This window comes from Ochotona princeps, chromosome 5 (assembly GCF_030435755.1).
Source record: "Ochotona princeps isolate mOchPri1 chromosome 5, mOchPri1.hap1, whole genome shotgun sequence".
NCBI classification, from domain to species: domain Eukaryota; kingdom Metazoa; phylum Chordata; class Mammalia; order Lagomorpha; family Ochotonidae; genus Ochotona; species Ochotona princeps.
This window is the reverse complement of record NC_080836.1, coordinates 57,887,184-57,912,022: the sequence shown is the minus strand read 5'-3', so window position 1 is coordinate 57,912,022 and position 24,839 is coordinate 57,887,184. Positions and strand designations below refer to the sequence as shown.

General features: G+C 40.8%; 1 protein-coding gene across 1 annotated transcript in view; it reads left to right on the top strand.

The window, feature by feature from the left end:
* Window positions 1-24,839, top strand: part of TTN (titin) — a 266,306-nt gene that overhangs the window by 65,594 nt on the left and 175,873 nt on the right. The window contains exons 47-90 of the mRNA XM_058664684.1: window positions 546-824; window positions 2,380-2,943; window positions 3,426-3,707; window positions 3,810-4,088; window positions 4,494-4,772; window positions 4,871-5,149; window positions 5,251-5,538; window positions 5,654-5,932; window positions 6,028-6,309; window positions 6,404-6,682; window positions 6,793-7,071; window positions 7,173-7,451; window positions 7,575-7,862; window positions 7,975-8,253; window positions 8,403-8,684; window positions 8,785-9,063; window positions 9,181-9,459; window positions 9,572-9,850; window positions 9,945-10,232; window positions 10,453-10,731; window positions 10,957-11,238; window positions 12,222-12,500; window positions 12,623-12,901; window positions 13,612-13,890; window positions 13,998-14,285; window positions 14,442-14,720; window positions 14,809-15,087; window positions 15,186-15,464; window positions 15,577-15,864; window positions 15,982-16,269; window positions 16,829-17,110; window positions 17,379-17,657; window positions 17,776-18,057; window positions 18,201-18,479; window positions 18,581-18,868; window positions 19,055-19,333; window positions 19,427-19,705; window positions 19,816-20,094; window positions 20,238-20,525; window positions 20,652-20,939; window positions 22,581-22,862; window positions 23,088-23,366; window positions 23,763-24,044; window positions 24,137-24,415. Coding sequence (XP_058520667.1) covers window positions 546-824; window positions 2,380-2,943; window positions 3,426-3,707; window positions 3,810-4,088; window positions 4,494-4,772; window positions 4,871-5,149; window positions 5,251-5,538; window positions 5,654-5,932; window positions 6,028-6,309; window positions 6,404-6,682; window positions 6,793-7,071; window positions 7,173-7,451; window positions 7,575-7,862; window positions 7,975-8,253; window positions 8,403-8,684; window positions 8,785-9,063; window positions 9,181-9,459; window positions 9,572-9,850; window positions 9,945-10,232; window positions 10,453-10,731; window positions 10,957-11,238; window positions 12,222-12,500; window positions 12,623-12,901; window positions 13,612-13,890; window positions 13,998-14,285; window positions 14,442-14,720; window positions 14,809-15,087; window positions 15,186-15,464; window positions 15,577-15,864; window positions 15,982-16,269; window positions 16,829-17,110; window positions 17,379-17,657; window positions 17,776-18,057; window positions 18,201-18,479; window positions 18,581-18,868; window positions 19,055-19,333; window positions 19,427-19,705; window positions 19,816-20,094; window positions 20,238-20,525; window positions 20,652-20,939; window positions 22,581-22,862; window positions 23,088-23,366; window positions 23,763-24,044; window positions 24,137-24,415 — 12,666 coding nt within the window. The remainder of the gene's footprint in view (window positions 1-545; window positions 825-2,379; window positions 2,944-3,425; window positions 3,708-3,809; window positions 4,089-4,493; window positions 4,773-4,870; window positions 5,150-5,250; window positions 5,539-5,653; window positions 5,933-6,027; window positions 6,310-6,403; window positions 6,683-6,792; window positions 7,072-7,172; window positions 7,452-7,574; window positions 7,863-7,974; window positions 8,254-8,402; window positions 8,685-8,784; window positions 9,064-9,180; window positions 9,460-9,571; window positions 9,851-9,944; window positions 10,233-10,452; window positions 10,732-10,956; window positions 11,239-12,221; window positions 12,501-12,622; window positions 12,902-13,611; window positions 13,891-13,997; window positions 14,286-14,441; window positions 14,721-14,808; window positions 15,088-15,185; window positions 15,465-15,576; window positions 15,865-15,981; window positions 16,270-16,828; window positions 17,111-17,378; window positions 17,658-17,775; window positions 18,058-18,200; window positions 18,480-18,580; window positions 18,869-19,054; window positions 19,334-19,426; window positions 19,706-19,815; window positions 20,095-20,237; window positions 20,526-20,651; window positions 20,940-22,580; window positions 22,863-23,087; window positions 23,367-23,762; window positions 24,045-24,136; window positions 24,416-24,839) is intronic.

Sequence of the window (24,839 nt, the reverse complement as noted above, 5' to 3'; positions counted from 1 at the left end):
TTGTTGGGTAGTATAGTTATCATTTCCCTGATGCTATTTTCAAAAGACTTTTACAGTTTATAATATTTTGCTTTTATATGAAATTACCTAAATTTCATATAATAAAACTATCAGTGGATACCAAACTACTCAAATGATCAGTGATCCCTAAATTCAAGATAACCATGATTAATTGTCTATTTAAAGTTCTTGCTTCTTCTTTACTATTGTTTCACCTCATCACTTTACTTAGTATGTACTTTGCTTTTTCACGTTGTTTCAAGTACTCCTAGGTATCATAGTTTATGTAAGGAATATATAATACTGGTATGCATGTTATAGCATCACATGTTAGTAATTCTTTTTTCTCACAGTTCACAAAAAAGCAACAATTGAATCTGCTGAAAGCTGTTTCTTCTTGCCTTTTTTTTTCTGTCAGTGATTTTTCTCATTTTCCAGTCACTTGTCTTAAACTGCTGCAATCCATCTCACCAGTTCCTACTCTTTTTGCTTCATTCATGGGGGAAAAAAAGGGGCAAGCTAACAGAGTCTGCTTGTCTTTGCAGCTGCTCCAGTGATCAAGAGAAGAATTGAGCCCTTGGAAGTAGCTCTGGGCCACCTAGCCAAATTCACCTGTGAGATCCAGAGTGCCCCCAACGTCCGGTTCCAGTGGTTTAAAGCTGGCCGAGAAATTTATGAGAGTGACAAGTGTTCTATTCGATCTTCCAATCACATCTCCAGCCTGGAAATCCTGAGGACCCAGGTTGTGGACTGCGGCGAGTACACATGCAAAGCTTCCAATGAGTACGGCAGTGTCAGCTGTACTGCCACACTGACGGTCACAGGTAAATGCCGTGCTTTGACACCACGAAGGCCCTTCTTGTGTCATGTTAACGCTCATTTTGCTTCTCACACAGGTGCGGGAAGTGCTTACCCTAAGAACCAGAGAGACCAATAACAAAGATGGTAACTTGGTGGCTAGGGAACGCAGGATTGATGTAGGACCAGAAATTATTGTTTACAATCATATTTCTCACAGCAGCCAAAAAAAAAGTATCTTTCAATCTGAAGTAATCAAATGAGCCTGTTAAGCCATTAAAATAAAACTCTTCAGGACAGTTTGGTGCTATTGAAAGTTAAATGATGATCTAGTGTATGTAATAATTTACAACCAAATAAAAAATTAAGGACAGGAATTCAAAAATCTGAAAATAAAAAAACCAGCACATAACCAAAGTTTAACAAATCCTAATGTAAGTGAGGGTGCTTACTATAATACTGCACACTAAAATTTCCCACCCTAAGCTTTAGTACTGATTTGAAAATCGGATACAAATACAGAATGCAAATATTCTGTGCTCAATATCCTGATTGACACACAGAGTAATTCTGAACTACCTAACACTCATCAAATGCTTGAGTTTTTCCCCCACTGAGAAAAAGTAGCTCGTGCTTCCTTTCTTTCTCGCGTTTTGCCTCGTAAGAGAAGTTGCATATGAGTTGTGGAGTGGGGTTAAGGGTAGTGTGGGGCCAAGCGATGCACTCACTGGCAGGCAAACGCTGGTGATTCCAGTATATCTCTGATGTGAAAAGGATGAACTTCTCTATAGTGTCCTCTTTTCTACAACTCACTCACATGTCCCAGATAGTCTGGGTTCTAAGAAGAAAGCCTTATTATGTTTTAATTTTGTGGTCAAAATAGCCCCATGACACTAAGTGTGAAGCATTCTTCTTAATGACCCTTTGAGAATATTCTTACCCAAATTAGTCCAATCAAGTAATGGAATGGGTATCTGAGCTTCAAGTCATAAAAAGAATGGGAAAGGAGGACGATTTTCTTCGAAAGTGGAAAGATATTTCTAAAAGCTTGCTTCAAAATGCAGAGCAGAAATGGGAAATTACTGCCATTAAGTATTTTTAGCAATTTGACGTGGCCTAAAGGGTGCATTCCAGACTAATCCACTTAAGGATTTCTGGGTGGTTGACATGAGGATTAGAATGACTTTACCAAATACTTAAATCTTATCATTAGCTATCTCTACTCTTCAAAAAAGTGAAGTACACTTTTTTTTCTTTCCAAAGACTTCTAATTTGCAGAATCAAAATATCAGCTGAATTTCTAATCAAATAGCTTAAATAGCCAATTACTGAAAGGAAGAGATATTTAGCAGGATTAATAAAAATATATGCATTCTGTCTTTTGATAAAGGTGTTCAAAGCAATGTCTCACCCTTTTCCCTTGATGGATCCTTCAGTCTTGTTAACAAATCATCCTATTTTAAATAATGTGTCTATCTAAAGGGATAGTTTATCTCTTTTCTGTCTTGGAAAACACTCATATAATTACAGCAAGAGCCTTGGTGGAGACTGATTGTAATGCTGGAAACATTTCTTTTACAGAGGCATACCCACCAACCTTTCTCTCGAGACCTAAGTCCATTACAACTTTCGTGGGTAAGGCAGCCAAATTCCTGTGTACAGTGTCAGGGACTCCTGTGATTGAAACCATTTGGCAGAAGGATGGGGCTGCCTTGTCCCCTTTGCCTAACCTCAAGATTTCAGATTCTGAAAACAAACACATCTTAGAACTCTCTAATCTTACCATTCAAGACAGAGGAGTTTACTCTTGTAAGGCTTCGAACAAGTTTGGGGCAGACATCTGTCAAGCTGAGTTGATCATAATCGACAAACCTCATTTTATTAAAGAGTTAGAGTCTGTGCAATCCGCTATCAATAAGAAGGTCCACCTGGAGTGCCAGGTAGATGAAGACAGAAAGGTCACAGTTTCGTGGAACAAAGATGGGCAAAAGCTGCCCCCTGGGAAAGACTACAAGATCTATTTTGAAGATAAAATTGCCTCACTGGAGATACCCCTGGCCAAGCTGAAAGACTCAGGAACGTATGTGTGTACAGCCTCGAATGAAGCTGGAAGCAGCTCTTCTTCAGCCACAGTCACCATCCGGGGTAAGTAACCTGTGCGTTGATCTTTCACATCCTGCCCTGCATAGATAAATTGTTGGCTAATGATGCAGACAGCACATTCATATTAAGTTCATTTTACTCGGCCAACATTTTGTTTGGGAGAAGTCCTAGCATTGCCTGATTTTGTTTTTCCAGTCTTCTTCAGAATTAACTTCTTTTTGTTATTTTAAAGTTTTGTCTGCCATTAACCATGGTTACTTAAAATTTCTTCGGAGAGCTTCAAATGTCTGAGAAATCCTTAAGTGTCTTAAAGTTGCTCATCATGTAGATGTAGTTTATTTTTGAGTTAGGAAACTGGGATAGTATTGTAGAATGATGAAAAGCTACTGAACACACCACAGCTTTGTCAGACATAGAACAGTTAATGTGTGTCACGCCTTTTTGTTGTGTGTGTCTATGATTTTTGTGGCGTGTATGCTTCAAAACTCTTTCCCTTTTTCTTTCTTTTTGTAAACTTTATATAGAGCCGCCATCCTTTGTGAAGAAGGTAGATCCTTCTTACCTAATGCTCCCAGGTGAATCAGCACGTCTGCATTGCAAGCTGAAGGGCTCACCTGTGATCCAGATCACTTGGTTCAAAAATAACAAAGAACTTAGTGAAAGTAACACTGTCCGAATGTCTTTTGTCAATTCTGAGGCTATCCTTGATATTACGGATGTCAAAGTTGAAGACAGTGGGAATTACTCGTGTGAGGCAGTGAACGATGTGGGCAGTGACAGCTGCAGCACTGAAATAGTTGTTAAAGGTTTGTTGACTCAGTTTTGGTCTGTGATTTTTATGAGAGAAAAAAATTGCTTTTCAGTTGCTTGGAGCAGGTCACTTACATAATGCTTTCGTACTTTTGTAGAACCTCCTTCTTTCATCAAAACTCTTGAGCCTACAGACATAGTAAGAGGAACAAACGCCCTGCTTCAGTGTGAAGTCTCAGGCACTGGACCATTTGAAATTAGCTGGTTCAAGGATAAGAAGCAAATTCGAAGTAGTAAAAAATACAGGCTGTTTTCTCAGAAGTCTCTTGTGTCCCTGGAGATCTTTTCTTTCAATAGTGCAGATGTTGGTGAATATGAATGTGTGGTGGCTAATGAAGTTGGGAAGTGTGGCTGTAGTGCAACACACTTGTTAAAAGGTTAGTGCTTTAAAAACTGACATCTCTTTGATAAATCATCAAAACCGCTTTCTTAAGATCTAGGGAATGAAAACTGGTATTTTCTCTTATCATATCTGTTAAAAATTGTTTTGTCTGGAACTGGGGAACAAAGCCGGTGGCTTTCACCCAATCTTTATTCTGAAACCAAAGCAAATATGTATTCTTGGATAGCAAAAGTCAATAATGTAATAAGCCATTTTTCTTGTATGCGCCTGTCTCTTAAGTTGCATTTCTTCTTAAACTTTACTTCTTCTTTTAATTAACTGACACACAACAGTAGTGTTTGAACAAGACAAATATAATCTAGGTAAAACTCTTTAAATGTAGCTGCGATTCAAAATGTTTGGGAAGTGATGTTTTTGTATGCTCTCTTTCTTTAACTAGAACCACCAACTTTTGTAAAGAAAGTAGATGATTTCACTGCACTAGCAGGACAAACTGTGACCTTACAAGCTGCTGTGAGAGGCTCAGAACCCATTTCTGTCACGTGGCTGAAAGGACAAGAGGTCATCAAAGAAGATGGGAAGATCAAAATGAGCTTTTCCAATGGCGTGGCTGTCTTAATACTCCCTGATGTTCAGATTCATTTTGGTGGCAAATACACATGTCTGGCTGAAAATGAAGCCGGAAGCCAAACATCTGTTGGGGAATTAATAGTCAAAGGTTCGTGTAGGAACTTTCTGACTTTGATGTACTGTTGTGCATTTAAAGTAAAACCCTAAGACACACTTAGAAATCCTAACTCTTTAATACTCTTGTAGAACCTGCCAAAATCATTGAGCGAGCTGAATTGATTCAGGTGACAGCAGGTGACCCAGCCACCCTGGAGTATACAGTCTCAGGCACTCCAGAACTCAAGCCCAAATGGTACAAAGATGGGAGACCCTTGGTTGCCAGTAAAAAGTACCGATTGAGCTTTAAGAACAATGTGGCCCAACTCAAATTTTATTCAGCTGAACTGCACGACAGTGGCCAGTACACGTTTGAGATTTCTAATGAGGTGGGCAGCAGCTCCTGCGAGACAACATTCACTGTGTTAGGTTCGTATCTTTAGAAAAATGTGCTGCCTATTCTTTTGAAATCCACCAGACAGCCACAGATAAGTCACTGAGCTGTCTCTCCTTTCTTGTGCCATGAACAGATCGTGACATTGCTCCATTTTTTACCAAACCCTTACGCAACGTGGATAGTGTGGTTAGCAGCACCTGCAGGCTGGACTGCAAAATCGCTGGCTCCCTGCCAATGAGGGTGTCTTGGTTTAAGGATGGCAAAGAAATCGCTTCTTCCGACAGATACAGAATAGCATTTGTGGAAGGCACAGCCTCTTTGGAGATCAGCAGAGTAGACATGAATGATGCAGGGAACTTCACTTGCCAAGCCACAAACTCCGTGGGAAGCAAAGACACTAGTGGAGCCCTGATTGTGCAAGGTTGGCTGGGACTTTACATTCTATTCTTGGGGTAGACAATGTTCAGTTGTAGGTCATTTTGTGTTAGCTGGTGCCTCATAACTCTTGGTCATTCTTTCTTGTACCCCTTCTTTAGAGCCACCCAGTTTTATAACTAAACCTGCCTCAAAGGATGTTCTGCCTGGCTCTGCTGTCTGCCTGAAAAGCACTTTCCAAGGGTCCACTCCTCTCACAATCAGATGGTATAAGGGCGACAAAGAGCTGGTGTCTGGTGGAAGCTGCTATATCACGAAGGAAGCTTTAGAGAGTTCCTTGGAACTCTATGCAGTGAAGACCTCCGATTCAGGCACCTATACATGCAAAGTCAGCAATGTTGCTGGAGGCGTGGAGTGCAGTGCAAACTTGTTTGTAAAAGGTTTGCATTGTTTTCTTGGCGTCTTTTATACCACCCTGGTTATATAAATTCTTTCTTCTTTCTCATGTTTCTTAATAACTTCCTTCCTTCCACAGAACCAGCTACATTTGTGGAAAAGTTGGAACCATCACAACTCCTAAAGAAGGGAGATGCCACCCAGTTAGCCTGCAAAGTAACTGGTACCCCTCCAATTAAAATAACATGGTTCGCAAATGACAGAGAAATCAAGGACAGCAGCAAACACACACTGTCTTTTGTGGAGTCCACTGCAGTTCTGAGACTCACAGATATTGCCATAGAAGACAGTGGGGAGTACATGTGTGAAGCTCAAAACGAGGCGGGCAGTGATCACTGCAGTAGCATTGTCATAGTCAAAGGTTTGTTTTCCCTTTGCCCTTGGATTACCAAAGCCATTGGCCTATAGTCCAGACCACATCTCTGTTAACTCAAATTATTTCTTTTCTGCTATAGAATCACCTTATTTTACTAAGGAATTTAAACCAATTGAAGTGTTGAAGGAGTATGATGTCATGTTGTTGGCTGAAGTGGCAGGGACACCTCCCTTTGAAATCACTTGGTTCAAAGACAACACAACCTTGCGAAGTGGCAGGAAGTACAAAACCTTCATTCAGGATCAGTTGGTTAGCCTCCAGATCCTTAAGTTTGTAGCTGCAGATGCTGGTGAATACCAGTGCCGGGTGACCAACGTGGTGGGCAGCAGCACCTGCAGTGCCAAGGTGACTTTAAGAGGTTAGTGTCAGATCAAACAATGGCTCTTTGTAGAATTGACTCTTTGAACGAAAGAAACAGCCTGTTTATGCCTAGAGCTGGTGTTGATTGAGAATTCATTCTTCTATTAGAACCTCCATCCTTTGTAAAGAAGATTGAGAGCACCAGCTCCCTCCGAGGAGGCACAGCCGCCTTCCAGGCCACTCTGAAGGGTTCCTTGCCAATCACAGTGACTTGGCTAAAAGACAATGATGAAATCACTGAAGATGATCACGTGAGAATGACCTTTGAGAACAACGTGGCCAGTCTGTACCTCAGTGGCATAGAAGTCAAGCATGATGGGAAATATGTCTGCCAGGCCAAAAATGATGCAGGGATACAAAGATGTTCTGCATTACTATCAGTCAAAGGTTGGTTCAGAAAGCTTCCCTGGGGATTGAGGGAAAAATGCAGCTATAAACCTTTGAGAGGAGCCACTCACCATCCACCTCTATCCTTTTGTTCTCAACAGAACCTGCAACAATCACTGAGGAGGCTGTGTCTATAGATGTCACCCAAGGAGACCCAGCCACCTTACAGGTTAAATTTTCAGGGACAAAAGAGATTACAGCCAAATGGTATAAAGATGGCCAAGAACTGACTCTGGGCCCAAAATACAAAATCAGTATCACTGACACAGTGTCAGTACTGAAGATTATTTCTACAGAAAAGAAGGATAGTGGAGAATATGCCTTTGAGGTCCAAAATGATGTTGGGAGGAGCAGCTGCAAGGCTAGCATTAACGTATTAGGTTGGTATTGCTCTTCTAACCAGAGAGGAACTGGGCATATTAATGCTCCTTCCTCTCTTCCAATTTAAGGGAAAATATAACTAGGCAGATTAACACTTTTTCTTTTTCTTCTTCATTGAATAGACCTTATTATACCTCCTTCATTCACCAAAAAGCTGAAGAAAATGGACAGCATTAAAGGATCTTTTATTGACTTAGAATGTATAGTGGCTGGATCACATCCCATAAGCATCCAGTGGTTCAAAGATGACAAAGAAATATCAGCAAGTGAAAAATACAAATTCTCTTTTCATGATAACACTGCCTTTTTGGAAATCAGTCACCTGGAAGGTACAGACAGCGGAACATACACTTGTTCTGCCACTAATAAGGCTGGGCACAACCAGTGCAGTGGTCATCTGACCGTCAAAGGTTGGCGACTTTTATTTCTATTGCAAGAATTTTTATTTCTTGATTCTTAAACCTTCCCTGTTCAGATCTGCAACAAATCTTTCTCCTTTTGTTTCTTGTCCTTCCACCCCAGAACCCCCTTACTTCGTGGAGAATCCACAGTCACAGGATGTGAATCCTAGCACAAGAGTTCAATTAAAGGCTCTTGTTGGAGGCACTGCCCCCATGTCAATAAAGTGGTTCAAGGACAATAAAGAACTGCACTCGGGAGCAGCTCGCTCAGTGTGGAAGGATGATACCTCCACCATCCTTGAGCTCTTTTCAGCCAAAGCTGCTGATGCTGGGACCTACATTTGCCAACTAAGCAACGATGTTGGCATAGCCACAAGTAAAGCCACGCTCTTTGTGAAAGGTCTGCTCCCATAACCTCCTCGTTTTCATGTCTACCTCAATTTTCTTAATGGGGGCCTGGGAATAGGAAAGAGGCTTAAGAAGGTAATTTTGCTTATTGACCTTTGTTTTAGAAATGTTGCACATCACACTCTCTTTTTCCGTCTTTAGAACCACCTCAATTCATTAAGAAGCCCAGTCCAGTATTAGTGCTGAGAAATGGACAATCAACAACATTTGAATGCCAGATAACAGGCACTCCTGAAATCAGAGTTTCTTGGTATCTGGATGGGAATGAAATAACAGATGCTAGGAAGTACGGCATATCTTTCCTGGATGGTTTAGCCACTTTCCAAATTTCTGGTGCCAGGGTAGAAAATAGTGGGACTTACGTCTGCGAAGCTCGAAACGATGCAGGCACAGCCAGCTGCAGCATTGAATTAAAAGTGAAAGGTTTGTGTTCAGAATCTGTTTCCATTTTGCTTGTGCTTCCTCGTTGGCCTCGGGGCTCTGCTTGAGTAAGCACCTCTCTGTTCTCCTTTTGAATATTTAGAACCTCCCACCTTTATCAGAGAGCTGAAGCCTGTGGAAGTAGTGAAAGATAGTGATGTGGAGTTGGAGTGTGAAGTTGCAGGAACATCTCCATTTGAAGTCACTTGGCTGAAGAATAACAAGGAAATTCGAAGTGGCAAAAAATACATGTTGAGCGACAGGGTCTCTGTGTTTAATCTCCACATAACCAAATGTGACCCTTCAGACACTGGTGAATATCAGTGCATTATATCCAATGAAGGCGGCAGCTGCTCTTGCAGTACTAGAGTCGCCCTAAAAGGTCAGTCATGTGCCCCACAAGTAGGCTACTGAACAATTCAGATGTTCTTTCATTTCATGATTACGGACAGGAGTTGAAATATACCTCTTCTTTTCACCCTTTCTCATTTGCTCACAGAACCACCTTCGTTTACCAAGAAGATAGACAATGTCACTACCGTTTTGAAAAGTTCTGCCACCTTTCAGAGTACTGTGGCGGGCTCTCCCCCCATCTCAATAACCTGGCTCAAGGATGATCAGATTCTTGATGAGGATGATAATGTTCACATTTCATTTGTGAACAACGTGGCCACACTGCAGATCACAAGTGTGGATAATGGACACAGTGGCAGATACACCTGTCAAGCCAAGAATGAGTCAGGAGTTGAGAGGTGTTACGCCTTCCTTTTAGTGCAAGGTCTGTAAGCTATTCTCTTGCCAAACAAGTCTATAGAGACAGTTTATCACATACATCTTATTTCTGGTTGCGTGCTTGATGTAATTTGTCCACACTTTTTTTCTTACTGCAGAACCTGCTCAAATCATAGAGAAAGCCAAATCAGTTGATGTTACTGAAAAAGATCCAGTGACCTTGGAATGTGTGGTGGCAGGCACACCAGAACTCAGAGTGAAATGGCTTAAAGACGGAAAACAAATTGTACCCAGTAGATATTTCTCAATGAGTTTTGAAAACAATGTGGCCAGTTTTAGGATTCAGTCAGTCATGAAGCAAGACAGTGGCCAATATACTTTCAAGGTGGAAAATGACTTTGGAAGTAGCAGCTGTGACGCCTACCTCAGAGTGCTAGGTGTGTATATGTGCACGAGTATCTCCAACTTTAAATTCTTTGTGAACAAAGAGCAATGCACTGATGGATGTATTTTGCTGTTTACATTGGACAGATCAAGATATTCCTCCATCATTTACCAAAAAGTTAACCAAAATGGATAAAGTTCTGGGCTCTTCTATTCACATGGAGTGCAAAGTTTCTGGATCACTTCCTATTACTGCCCATTGGTTTAAGGATGGCAAAGAAATATCTACAAGTGCAAAATACAAGCTTGTATGTCATGAGAATACTGTGTCCCTGGAAGTTAGCAATCTGGAATTAGAGGATACTGCAAATTACACCTGCAAGGTGTCCAATGTAGCAGGAGATAATGCATGCAGTGGCATCTTGACTGTGAAAGGTTAGAATTTCTTTATGTCTTCCTGATTCGTCTTTGTGGATGTCTAAAACATGGATTACTCTTACCTTTCTGTCTTTTAAAACTAAAATCTTAATCATTCGGTTTCTTTAGATATATATGGATTGAGTTTAAGAAATATTTAGGCATTACCTCTTTTCAGGATATTTTCAAAAATAATTCAGAAAATTCAATTAAATGGTTCTCTCTTAAAAATCTGCAGAACCACCAAGTTTCCTAGTGAAGCCAGAGCGACAGCAAGCCGTACCTGATTCTACAGTAGAATTCAAGGCTGTACTGAGAGGGACACCACCATTTAAAACAAAATGGTTTAAGGATGATGTGGAACTCGTCTCTGGACCTAAATGCTTCATTGGCTTGGAGGGATCAACTAGCTTTCTAAATCTGTACTCAGTGGATGCTTCCAAGACAGGACAATACACTTGCCATGTTACCAACGACGTTGGTAGTGACTCTTGCACTACAATGTTACTTGTGACAGGTGTGCACGTTGGATTGTTTCATGTGTTTGTCTGACCTGAGGCTCTAATTGTTTTTGTGGTCTGTAACAATGTGTCTAGCCAATCAAGAGAGGGTGTTCTTTCTAGCAGGGTAGACTGTATTTGCCAAACTTTACTCATGTTTTTCTTTTTCTTGTGTACTGCGTAATTTAACATGTGTACTTCATTTTGGTTCTCTTATAATCCCCTGTTTTCTGACTCTATAGAACCTCCGAAGTTTGTAAAGAAATTAGAAGCCTCCAAAATAGTGAAAGCAGGTGACTCTGCACGACTTGAATGCAAGATAATCGGATCCCCTGAAATCAGAGTTACATGGTATCGAAATGAACATGAAATTACAGCCAGTGACAAGTACAGAATGACTTTCATCGACTCTGTGGCTGTCATACAGATGAACAATCTTGGTACTGAGGACAGTGGAGATTTCATTTGTGAGGCTCACAACCCTGCAGGCAGCACTAGCTGCAGTACCAAGCTTATAGTAAAAGGTAGAAATCTCATTTTATGTTGCTAATTAACTGACTCCGGAGTAGTTAACTGAAACTTCTCGAGATCAGTGTTCTGATTCTTTTATTGTCAATAGAGTTTCCATCTGAGATAGCAGAATATTTTCCAACACTTCTGTTATTTCCCTTTTCAGATATTACATCTTAAGCCGTTTTCTCCATAGCTAGTTATTCTGGAATTTGATTTCCGTTATTATTCTAGGGCCATAAGTCTGATCACTTCAATAGGTTGTCCAAACGTCTGATTATTCAGCATAGGCAACAACAAAACTAAAGTAGGCATCTTTAGTCTTTCCTCTTCATTAGCCTTAAAAATGTGCTAATGTGTTCTCATCCTCACTTGGTTCCACTAGTAAGACTGTTCACTACATGCACACACATTTTTCAGTTCAAACAATTTGTGTAATTATGCATTTAAAACAGATCTATTACATGTTTTTCCTCTCTCAAGAACCAGTTCCCATTAATTAACAACTATATGTGTATAACCTGGTACAAATAGAACAAGTAATTCCATTTTTTGATTACGTAAGCCAAGATGGTAAAATTACTGCAAAAATGTTTGCTGACTCAGATTACAGCTGTTACAGTGACTTCCAAGTATCTCAGTTGTGCAGCATATACAAAAAGATTCATGTTTAAAGTCATAATTCCATACCTCATACAAATAATATCTATTTGTATGTTCAATTTTTGTACCTTTGTAGTCCAAGAGTAGAGTAGATAAAATACTGAACTGCTCAGCCATGCTGACTAGGAGCTACCTGGGTTCTCCACCTACAAAGTGGATTACCTTAGCACAGCTGGTCGCCTCTATGATGCAGCCGATGCTCAATAGTGAGCAATAGTGCCAGGCACTATGTACCCATTATAGTGTCTTAAACCTAGCTTCCAACTTTAAACTAAAATCTGTAATTCTATGAAATTAAATAGCTTACCTCATGAGGAATTCTGGTTTTTTGCAGAACCACCCGTTTTTAGCAGCTTCCCTCCTGTAGTAGAAACCCTTAAAAATACTGAAGTTAGTCTTGAATGTGAACTCTCTGGAACACCACCATTTGAGGTGGTATGGTACAAAGACAAGCGTCAACTCCGAAGCAGCAAGAAGTACAAGATTGCAACCAAAAACTTCCATGCAAGTATTCACATTCTTAACGTTGACTCTTCAGACATCGGGGAATACCACTGCAAAGCCCAAAATGAAGTGGGAAGTGATACCTGCATTTGTATTATAAAATTAAAAGGTAAGCATATTTCCTGACCATGGCAGAAATATCAGGAATGTGCAAAAAGAGATTTTTTTTCTTCTCTCTCCCATTGTCTGACCAATCTCTTCAATCATCTCTATCCGTCTTTTCCTGTTCAGAACCACCAAGATTCATTTCCAAACTGACCAGCCTCACAGTTGTAGCCGGCGAGCCTGCTGAGTTGCAAGCATCCATAGAAGGAGCCCAGCCTATTTCTGTCCAGTGGCTTAAAGAGAAAGAAGTGATTAGAGAAAGTGAAAACATCAGAATTACATTTGTAGAAAACATTGCTACACTGCAATTTGCAAAAACAGAGCCAGCTAGTGCTGGAAAGTATATCTGTCAAGTGAAGAATGACGGAGGAACGAGGGAGAACATGGCCACGTTGACTGTTTTAGGTTGGTACAGTGGTGCCCTGACAGACACTACCAGCTGCTACAATAAGTCACTGGCTGACTCTTTTGCAGAATTTCTTCTTGGGGCCATAATGATCACCAGCTATTGGAAAGGTGTAAAGGACAGACATAATCTTTCAGATATTCTTTTCTATTCCTGTGAGCCTAACCCCTCCCAAAACAACTCCCTGTGTTTTATTGCTGATTCCTTTTCTAGAAGGATTTACAAAAATAATCTCAGCTGTGTTAAGCATTGCATGATTGGGAGCACAGGATATGCTCCAAGGTAGTTTTGTTTCCCAAATGCTTGGGTGTTAAAGCTCACAAGCACTCCAAAGATCAATTTTTACTCTCGTCTTTGGATACCTTAAGTGTAAATTGAGCAATTATTGTCATAACTTTCAAAAATTATCTTTTGTACCTAAATTGGAATTCACATAATAGGTAGCCTTTACTCTAAAGAGGGTTAAACGTCAATCAAATACACATTGTTTAATATGCAGTAGCTAAGTAGCTTAGTGTACAAGCATGTATTCCTTGATAATTATTATTTTGTAATTGCATATAATTATGGAATGACTTCTTTAATATTGAGAGAAGAGAGTTCACATGCTAAGATAGCCATCTTATCAGGGAAAACAATCTGGGTGGATTTAATAGCAATGATTTCATAGAGATTATGGACTTTGACAAATGCGTATCATTTATTTCAGAGCCCGCAGTCATTGTTGAGAAGGCAGGACCAATGACAGTGACAGTAGGAGAAACGTGCACTTTGGAGTGTAAGGTGGCTGGCACTCCTGAACTCTCAGTTGAATGGTACAAGGATGGCAAGCTGTTGACCAGCAGCCAAAAGCACAAATTTAGTTTCTACAACAAAATCTCTTCCTTAAAGATTCTTTCCGTTGAAAGGCAAGATGCAGGCACATATACTTTCCAGGTTCAAAACAATGTTGGAAAAAGCAGCTGTACAGCTGTGGTCGATATCTCAGGTTAGTTCTGATCTTTTCTCCCTGGTTGCTTATGCAAATTGATTTTATAGATTTTCTTCTTTCATGTCTCTTAAGTCATGATGAGTCTTCTGCCTGTCCTCACGCAGACCGCATGGTTCCTCCCTCTTTCACACGAAGACTAAGAGATATCGGCGGGGTGCTGGGTTCCTCTTGCGTCTTGGAGTGCAAAGTAGCTGGATCATCACCTATCTCTGTTGCCTGGTTTCATGAGAAAACCAAGATTGTCAGTGGAGCAAAGTACCAAACCACATTTTCAGACAATGTCTGTACCTTACAGTTGAATTCTCTGGATTCTTCAGATATGGGCAACTACACATGTGTGGCTGCTAACGTTGCTGGGTCTGATGAGTGTCGGGCAACACTGACTGTACAAGGTCAGTGTTAGACAAATCTGTAAAGAATTTTAAACAAGTTGCTTTTTGTTGCATGGCTAAGTTGATACACTCTCAAAAGAGCTCTTACTTGTATTCAAGTGCATATTTGAACTTGAAGCTTACAGGGTCTTTCAATTGTCCTCTTTGTCTCTTCAGAACCACCTTCTTTTGTGAAGGAACCTGAACCTTTTGAAGTTCTACCAGGCAAAAATGTAACCTTCACAAGTGTCATTAGAGGAACCCCTCCATTCAAAGTTGGCTGGTTCAGAGGTGCCAGGGAATTGGTAAAAGGAGACAGGTGCAATATCTATTTTGAAGATACTGTGGCAGAACTGGAATTATTTAACGTAGACATATCTCAGAGTGGGGAATACACCTGTGTAGTTTCCAATGATGCTGGCCAAACTTCCTGTACCACTCGCCTCTTTGTGAAAGGTTTGTTGAAGTACAATTATTTTATTTCCTGTTCGCCAACAGTCCCTTTGTACTTTGTGCTTAACTGCCATGTTTTGTCACTTACCAGAACCAGCTGCATTTGTGAAGAAACTAGGTGACCAGTCAGTAGAACCAGGAAAGTCCATAATTTTGGAGAGTACCTACACAGGAACACTTCCAATTTCAGTCACCTGGAAAAAGGATGGCGTTAACATAACTCCATCTGAGAGATGTAGCATAGTCACAACAGAAAAATCTTGCATCCTCGAAGTTCTGAACAGTACAAAAGGAGATGCGGGACAGTATTCCTGTGAGATTGAAAATGAGGCAGGAAGGGATGTTTGTGAAGCTCTGGTGTCCACATTAGGTTTGTTATCTTCTCTCTTGATTTTCCTTCACCTAAGGATGTTGCATGCTCTTTTTTTTTTTAACCACTGTTGCTGATTATGAGCCTTTCTTCCTTAGAACCACCCTACTTTGTAACGGAGCTGGAACCTCTGGAGGCATCAGTGGGAGATTCTGTCTCTTTACAATGCCAAGTTGCTGGAACGCCAGAAATAACAGTCTCTTGGTACAAAGGAGACACCAAGTTACGGTCGACTCCTGAATACAGGACCTACTTCACAAACAATGTGGCCACACTTGTTTTTAATAAAGTTAATATCAATGACAGTGGGGAGTACACATGTATGGCAGAAAATAGCATAGGAACTGCTGCTTCTAAGACCATCTTCAGAATTCAAGGTGATGATATTTTAGAAATTAAGAAAACTTCTTTTTATCTTATCTCTGTATTCTTTATGGGGAACTTTCATTCCATGTGCTAACACTTGAAGTTTTGCTTATCTTTCTGCAGAGCGCCAACTCCCACCTTCCTTTGCAAGACAATTAAAGGACATTGAACAAACCGTTGGGTTACCAGTTACACTCACTTGCCGATTAAATGGCTCTGCACCTATTCAAGTGTGCTGGTATAGAGATGGGATACTTTTAAGAGATGATGAAAATCTACAGACAGCCTTTGTAGATAACGTGGCAACTTTAAAAATTTTGCAAACTGACTTGAGTCACTCTGGTCAGTACTCTTGCTCAGCTTCCAACCCACTTGGAACAGCTTCTTCCAGCGCTAGACTAACAGCAAGAGGTTCGTCCTCTTATCATTTCTTCTCTTTGAAAGTCATAAGTTCTTATTTTGTTGTCACGGTAGGAATGCTCAATAGGACAAAGCAAAACTATGATGCCTTTTCTTCTCATCTTTCAGAACCTAAGAAATCTCCCTTCTTTGATATCAAGCCTGTGTCTATTGATGTTATTGCTGGAGAAAGTGCTGATTTTGAGTGCCACGTCACTGGTGCTCAACCAATGCGAATCACTTGGTCCAAAGATAATAAGGAGATCCGTCCTGGAGGAAACTATACAATCACATGTGTGGGAAACACTCCCCATCTGAGAATTCTTAAAGTAGGCAAAGGCGACTCAGGTCAATATACTTGCCAAGCAACCAATGATGTTGGCAAAGACATGTGCTCAGCTCAACTGAGTGTGAAAGGTATCATTACACATTTTATCAGTACTTGTTCTTTACTGTATATGTGTCATTGTTCTCTAAAACTTTCTTTTGAGTTTTAAATGCTTGAGATAAATTAACTGGGTCATAATGAAATATGTGTGTTAGTACTAGAGGAAGCGTTAATAAAAGCCCTGTTTTCTCTTTATGTTGTTCTTGAAGTTGGTGTATCTCTACATAATTCTGTCAACAGTGTTGTTTAAATGAAATCTGTTAAGTGTCATTTCAACTAAGTATTTCATTTTTCATTCTTTCTTGCTGTACAATGTGATTTGTTGAGTCTTGGTCAAATATATCTGTAATGTGTTAACTCATCTGTTTAGCTTATGTATCTGAACTACAAAAATATAACAACAAATTTTCTATTAAGATGCTGACATATTAACTCATAGAAGGTAATTTTTTGTTGCCACCACATTCTAAGGAACATTATTCTTGTTAATATACAGATTTGCAATTATCTTATGGGATCTTCAAGTACAAAGACAAGCTTTTGTAACATGAAAATATCCTTTACTGACCTTTCCTTTTGGTTTACTAGAACCTCCGAAGTTTGTTAAGAAATTGGAAGCTTCAAAAGTTGCGAAACAGGGAGAATCCATCCAACTGGAATGTGAAATAAGTGGTTCTCCTGAAATCAAAGTTTTGTGGTTCCGCAACGACAATGAACTTCATGAAAGTTGGAAATATAACATGTCCTTTGTGAACTCTGTGGCTCAGCTCACGATCAACGAAGCCAGCGCTGAGGACAGTGGGGACTACATCTGTGAGGCTCATAATGGTGTCGGTGATGCCACGTGCAGTACGGCACTGACAGTTAAAGGTGAGACATGAAGCTTCTTTCTTCATTCTCTAATTTGGCATAAGATGTCATGAGATCCACCATAAAATGGGTAGTTAAGGTGATTCTTTAGTCTAGCTTCATGAATTGTCATTTCTTGTATAAATGTGTACTGTCACATGGTCACATCAGTCATTCTTTATGACAATAGATTCATAGGAATCAATTCCGCATTATAGAATCTTGAAATCCAGAAGCTAACTTTTTATAAGCAGATGCACTCATTGTTTATCCATTATTTTTCTGGTAGCACCACCTGTTTTCACCCAGAAGCCATCTCCAGTAGGGGCCCTTAAAGGCTCTGATGTGATCCTCCAATGTGAAATTTCGGGAACTCCTCCATTTGAAGTGATATGGGTTAAAGACCGAAAGCAAGTTCGAAGCAGCAAGAAATTTAAAATTACTTCGAAAAACTTTGATGCAAGTCTTCATATCCTCAATCTTGAAGCCTCTGACATAGGAGAATATCACTGCAGAGCTACCAACGAGGTGGGAAGTGACACGTGTGTTTGTGCTGTCAAGTTCAAAGGTTTGTATACACAGGCACAAAATATACACCTTTTTCCTCTTTTCTTGCTTGACTAGTAACTTATGTGGAGACTTTGGTTCTCATATTAGTTTCTCTAACTATGAATTTCTTTCATTAGAACCTCCACGATTCGTGAAAAAGCTAAATGACACTTCAACTCTTATTGGGGAAGCTGTTGAGTTACAGGCTGTGGTTGAAGGCTTCCAGCCCATCTCTGTTGTCTGGCTGAAAGATAAAGGCGAAGTGATTAGGGAGAGTGAAAACACTAGGATTTCATTCACTGATAATGTTGCAACTCTCCAACTGGGGAGTCCAGAAGCTTCTAATTCTGGGAAATACGTGTGCCAAATCAAAAATGATGCTGGAATGAGAGAATGCTCAGCCATCTTGACTGTACTAGGTCAGTAGCAAAGCAGAAACCAAGAAAAATCCAAGTTCATTGATCCATGATCATGTTCCGTAAATATCCTTCTTTTCCAACAATACTTTGGTGATATGGTTTCAGAGATCTCTGTTCTCAATGCAATACCTTTGCTCTTCTAGAACCAGCCAGAATCATAGAGAAACCAGAACCCATGAGTGTCACCACTGGAAATCCTTTCGCACTAGAATGTGTAGTGGCCGGAACACCAGAACTTTCAGCTAAGTGGTTCAAAGATGGAAGAGAACTATCTGCAGACAGCAGACATCACATTACATTTGTCAAACAGGTGGCCTCCTTGAAGATCCCCTCTGCAGAAATGAGTGACAAGGGGTTATATAGCTTTGAGGTGAAAAACAGTGTGGGCAAAAGTAACTGCACTGTCTCAGTCCATGTTTCTGGTGAGTAAAATTAGATTGTCGTAAATGCATCCATTATTCTTGGAGTGGGAGGGCAGAATGTCAGGCTTCTCATTAAATGGAAAACTGCCCTTTCCACCTAGATCGAGTTGTGCCTCCTTCCTTCATCCGCAAGCTGAAAGACTTGAACTCCACCCTGGGTGGCTCGGTTGTTTTGGAGTGCCATGTCTCTGGCTCGGCTCCAATTTCTGTTGGCTGGTTTCAGGATGGAAATGAGATTGTTGGTGGACCAAAATGTCAGTCCAGATTCTCAGAAAATGTCTGTACTTTGCATCTGAGCTCATTGGAGCCCTCCAACACAGGCACATACACGTGTGTGGCTGCCAACATGGCTGGTTCTGCCGAATGCTCAGCAGTTCTGACTGTGCAAGGTCAGTGTGAAAGATCAGACCAGCTGCTTCTTCAGCCCCCTTCCCGCTGACTTCATGTCTGCCCTGCCTGCAATGTCTTTGCTTGATCTTGATTTGTAGTCTTGCTTCCATTTTGCTTGAAGTAGCAGAGGCGTGTCTCACATGGATTTGTTTCTCTCTGAATCTCCTCTCCCCTGGAATATCCAGAGCCACCGTCTTTTGAACAAGTCCCTGACTCTGTGGAAGTTCTGCCGGGAGTGAGCCTCGCCTTCACCTGTGTCATCCGAGGCACCCCTCCCTTCAAGGTGAAGTGGTTCAGGGGCAGCCGGGAACTGGTGCCAGGGGAGTCATGTGCCATCTCTCTTGAAGACTATGTCACAGAACTGGAGTTGTTTGAGGTGGAGCCATTGCAAAGTGGAGACTACTCTTGTCTTGTCACTAATGATGCAGGCAGTGCTTCTTGTACCACACATCTTTTTGTGAAAGGTTTGCTCTCTTGCCTACATATTGTGCCTCTTTTTAAAATTCCTTGGTCCCTGTTTGAGTATGTGAGTTGTATCCTCATGTTTCTCTTTCTAGAACCAGCCACCTTTGTGAAAAGACTGGCTGATTTCAGTGTGGAAACAGGAAGCCCCATAGTTCTTGAGGCCACATACACTGGCACACCACCTATCTCGGTGAGCTGGATGAAGAATGAGTATCCACTTTCACACTCTGAGAATTGCAGTATTACCATGACAGAAAAATCTACAATCCTGGAAATTCTTGACAGCACAGTAGAAGATTATGCACAATACAGTTGCCTGATTGAAAATGAAGCTGGCCAGGATATTTGTGAAGCTCTGGTGTCTGTCTTAGGTGTGTTGGTGGTTACTTCGTTTTTTATTATTATTACTCCCTTTACTGTCTTTCTAAAGCATCTTCTTTGAGCTAAGATGGTTGATTGACCATCTTCTTCTGTGTCTTAGAACCACCCTATTTCATTGAACCCCTGGAACATGTGGAAGCAGCCATTGGAGAACCCACAACTTTGCAGTGTAAAGTAGATGGAACTCCAGAAATCCGCATTTCTTGGTATAAAGAACACACAAAGCTACGATCCGCTCCTGCATATAAAATGCAGTTCAAAAATAACGTTGCCTCTTTAGTGATCAACAAAGTGGATCACAGTGATGTAGGAGAGTACACATGCAAAGCGGAAAACAGTGTGGGGGCAGTCGCTTCTTCAGCAGTGCTTGTCATCAAAGGTGATGATGGTTTTGTTTTTAACAGATATTTACTGTGTGCTGACAGATCCATTTTCTCAGAAACATTAGAATGTTATTAGGTTAAAATATCTTGGGGATGTTGTCTGACTCATCAATGAGAAGTATCTGTAACTTCTTTACAGAGCGCAAGCTTCCACCTTCCTTTGCGAGAAAACTCAAAGATGTTCATGAGACTCTTGGCTTCCCAGTTGCATTTGAATGTCGCATCAATGGCTCAGAACCTCTTCAGGTGTCTTGGTACAAGGATGGGGTTCTTCTGAAAGATGATGCTAATTTGCAAACATCTTTTGTTCACAATGTCGCAACTCTTCAGATTTTGCAAACTGACCAGAGCCATGTTGGTCAGTACAACTGCTCAGCTTCTAACCCTCTTGGGACTGCTTCATCTAGTGCCAAGCTCATTCTCTCAGGTAAGTGATACCTCACTCTTCCCTCTTCACTGTGAAGCAGCCTTACTGCTCTGGTCCACTGGAGGTCTGGTGCAATTGTCTGGGGGTGGAAACTGAAATCACCCTATTGGTCTTCATTCTTTCTAGAGCACGAAGTTCCTCCTTTCTTTGACTTAAAGCCTGTATCAGTAGATCTTGCTCTTGGAGAAAGTGGTTCTTTTAAATGTCATGTAACTGGAACTGCACCAATCAAAATCACCTGGGCCAAAGATAATCGCGAGATCCGCCCCGGGGGCAACTACAAGATGACTTTAGTGGAAAATACTGCCACCTTGACAGTTCTCAAAGTAACCAAAGGAGATGCTGGGCAGTACACCTGTTACGCCAGCAACATTGCGGGAAAAGACTCTTGTTCTGCTCAGCTGGGTGTACAAGGTACTTATTAAATTCGCAAGATGTCTTTTACACGTTAAGATGTCTTAAACTCTAAGAGGATGGACACGGTTTCGGATCACAGCCTAGGGATTAGAAATGATCAGATGCATTGAGGGCCTTCTAAGCCAGGATAAATTTTTCTGAATGAATTTTAAAACTTATAAAACTAGGAAAGCATGAGTTTTGAAAACTAAAAATAGATCCTGAGGAGAAAGTGAACAAAAAAGTTTCACAGAAATGCAAGAAAATTCTACTTTGAAAGAAATTGTAGAACCAAAAAGAGTAGAAAGTAATTCCAAATGACTTACTTTTCCACAATATTTAATTGGTTGTATCCCTGTAAATCACAGTGGAAAGTCAAGTTATTAAGACTTAAAAGAAGGGCCCAGCGTGGTGGCCTAGTGGCTAAAGTCCTTGCCTTGAAAGCGCCAGGATCCCATATGGGCTCTGGTTCTAATCCTGGCAGTTCTGCTTCCCATCCAGCTCCCTGCTTGTGACCTGGTAAAGCAGTCAAGGACAGCCCAAAACCTTAGGACCCTATACCCACGTGGGAGTCCTGGAGGAGGTTCCTGGATCCTGGCTTCAGATTGGCGCAGCCCTGGCCGTTGTGGTCACTTGGGGAGTGAATCATCGGAAGGAATATCTTCCTCTCTGTTTCTCCTCCTCTCTGTGTATCTGACTTTGCAATACAAATAATAAATAAATCTTTAAAAAAAAGCTTTCAAAAAAAAAGATGAATTGGAAAACCAAAAAAAAAAAAAAAAGCTTTCAATAAAAATCCACGTGAGCTACAAGGTCAACTTCTTCCCCTCACCTTACTTAAAACCAGTGAGTCATGTGGCCAGGAAGCAGTTGAATCAATATGGTATAAGGAAAGGCAAGCATGCCTTTATTCCATGTAATTATAGCTGCTATGACCAGAAATGAAATATCTAACTCAGCGGACTGCTAGTCTAACCCATTTTAACACTTCTATGGTAATATTCTATAAGTACCTTGAAATTAAAAGAGAATTAGATTTAGTAGAACATTTGCTCTCCAACACACAGCTTGCAATTTTTATCTCCCTAAGCCTGATTTTGTTCCTTTAGTTAATTAAGAGAGCAGTACTTTGCCTACTTTACCTACTTCAAAGGGAAAGTTTGAGGATTGGGAAAGTGTCTATTTAAGGGCTATAAAAAAGAAAAACTAGACTCTTTAAAAAGACTAAGATGTCTGACCCACTTTGGAATTCTAGCTCTGATACCTTTGAAGGCTTGAGAAATAATCATCCATTGACTTCCGCACGGGAGAGTAATGCGACTGTCCTGTCCTGGTGAGCCGGAGACGGCTTCCAGCAACAAACACATAGTATTACCTCGGACCTTGGTACATAGACGTGGTGCTTTCACTGGAAAGCACAGGAGAGCGCAATGTCATTTCCTCTTTCAACAGTACTTGATGTAGATAGCTTATGAAATGTATTTTATTAGAGGAATTTTCTATTTAGTCTTCACTTACCTGTTCTGCCTTAAAATGCATCAAATAATTTTTTTCCCCTGGAATTAAAGACTCTCTGATGGAGCTTTCTTGTTCACTTGAGCTTGAATTCCACATGTCTTTTTCTACCCCTTACTCATATTTTCCCTCTTGGTTCCATAGAACCACCCAGGTTCATTAAGAAGCTAGAACCCTCAAGAATTGTGAAACAGGATGAGCATACCCGATATGAATGCAAAATTGGTGGGTCTCCAGAGATCAAGGTCTTATGGTACAAAGATGAGACTGAAATTCAAGAAAGCAATAAATTCAGAATGTCGTTTGTGGAGTCAGTGGCAGTGTTGGAAATGTACAACCTCAATGTTGAAGACAGCGGAGATTACACATGTGAGGCCCACAACGCCGCAGGCAGTGCCAGCAGCAGCACTTCCTTAAAAGTGAAAGGTCAGAGCTGCTTCTACCTTGGTGTTGATTGTTTTCAGTTTGGTTTTGTTTGCCTACCCTCCTTCCACTGCTTTCATACCTTGCCTGGCTTTCCAGTAATGTTTTAAAATTGTTCAAGGATATTATAAATGTTGAAAGTGATGTCTTCCCTTTCTCTCTATTGGAATGGAAAAATTGGATCTTACTTTTGAAATACATCCTAATTTTTCTTTTTCTCAATTTTAGAACCACCCACTTTCCGCAAAAAGCCTCATCCTGTTGAGACGCTGAAAGGAGCAGATGTTCACCTTGAGTGTGAGCTTCAAGGCACACCCCCATTCCAGGTGTCTTGGCATAAAGACAAGAGAGAACTTAGAAGTGGCAAGAAATATAAGATCATGTCTGAAAACTTCCTTACAAGCATTCACATCCTGAATGTCGATGCTGCAGACATTGGGGAGTATCAGTGCAAAGCCTCAAATGACGTGGGGAGTGACACGTGTGTGGGCTCCATCACTCTGAAAGGTTAGCTTGACTTTGGTCTGTCTTGATCATCATTCCCCTTCTCATTATTATTCTCCGGCATCCCTTGGCATATTATTACCCCGTCTTTTGTCAGTAGAGATTTCCTTCCCAAATCGTTTAATATTTAGTCTGCTTCCCTTTTTCAAATCCTACCAAAAATCCTTTTAAACAGCTTTGCTAACGGGCTTTGGTTGCATTGAGAAAATTTTAAGAGACAAGATCTTGTTTGATAAAAACTCTGACATGGCCTGGTCCCACCCCCCACCCACCTTCCAATTACATTTAAGAGATGCAAACAGCATTGTCACTGTTGTAATTTCTGAGCTCTCGTGGTTTGAGTGAAATACTACCAGCCCCACCCGTGTTAAAACTCTGGGTTTGCCTCTTTCTCATCAGCACCACCAAGATTTGTGAAGAAACTCAGTGACCTTTCTGTTATCGTGGGTGAAGAAGTTCGACTACAGACCACTATTGAGGGCGCTGAGCCAATTTCAGTGACATGGTTCAAAGAGAAGGGGGAAATTGTTAGAGAAAGTGACAACATATGGATTTCTTATTCAGAAAACATTGCAACCCTACAAATTTCAAGAGCAGAATCAGCCAATACCGGGAAATACACCTGTCAGATAAAAAATGATGCTGGAACACAAGAGTGCTTTGCTACCCTGTCTGTTCTCGGTTAGTACAAACACGATGCTATAGTGACTATAAAGTGCACTCAACAGGGTCTACGTTTTTCTTAATTTTTCATCATTTACATCTCATTTCAGAGCCTGCAGCTATAGTGGAGAAACCAGAATCCATAAAAGTTACCACAGGAGACACCTGTACTTTGGAATGTACAGTGGCAGGCACACCTGAACTCAGTACTAAATGGCTTAGGGATGGAAAAGAACTGACAAGTGACAGCAAATACAAAATAAGCTTCTTCAACAAGGTGTCTGGCCTTAAGATCATCAACGTAGCACCCAGTGATAGTGGGGTGTATAGTTTTGAGGTGCAAAATCCTGTTGGCAAAGACAGCTGCACTGTGTCAGTTCAAGTCTCAGGTAGGTTGGTGGGCTTTTCACTCCGTTGTCACTGTAGCTCTTGATTTTCGTGTTCGTATAGGGGAAACGTCATCTTTTGCACATGATTAGCCTGACATCCTGTGAATCAACAAAATGACAGTTAATGAATCTATAGAGTTAGAAGAAAAGTATCTCCCAAAGTTATATCACTTTCTTGTGCAAGAACCTCTAAAAGATGGTAGCAGTCAACCTTAATATTTCCAGGAAGATAAAGTTGTATTCTCCTTTCACTTATGCTGGAACAATTTACCATGTAATGATTCACAGCAGAAAGAGACCAAAATAACAGGGCAAACCAAATTAGCACATCCTGCCAATTGATTCTGTAACACCCATAGGAAATTCTTTGCTACCTTCACTGAAGAGTCTAGGTATATGTCACAGCAAAAAGACCTCTGTTCTC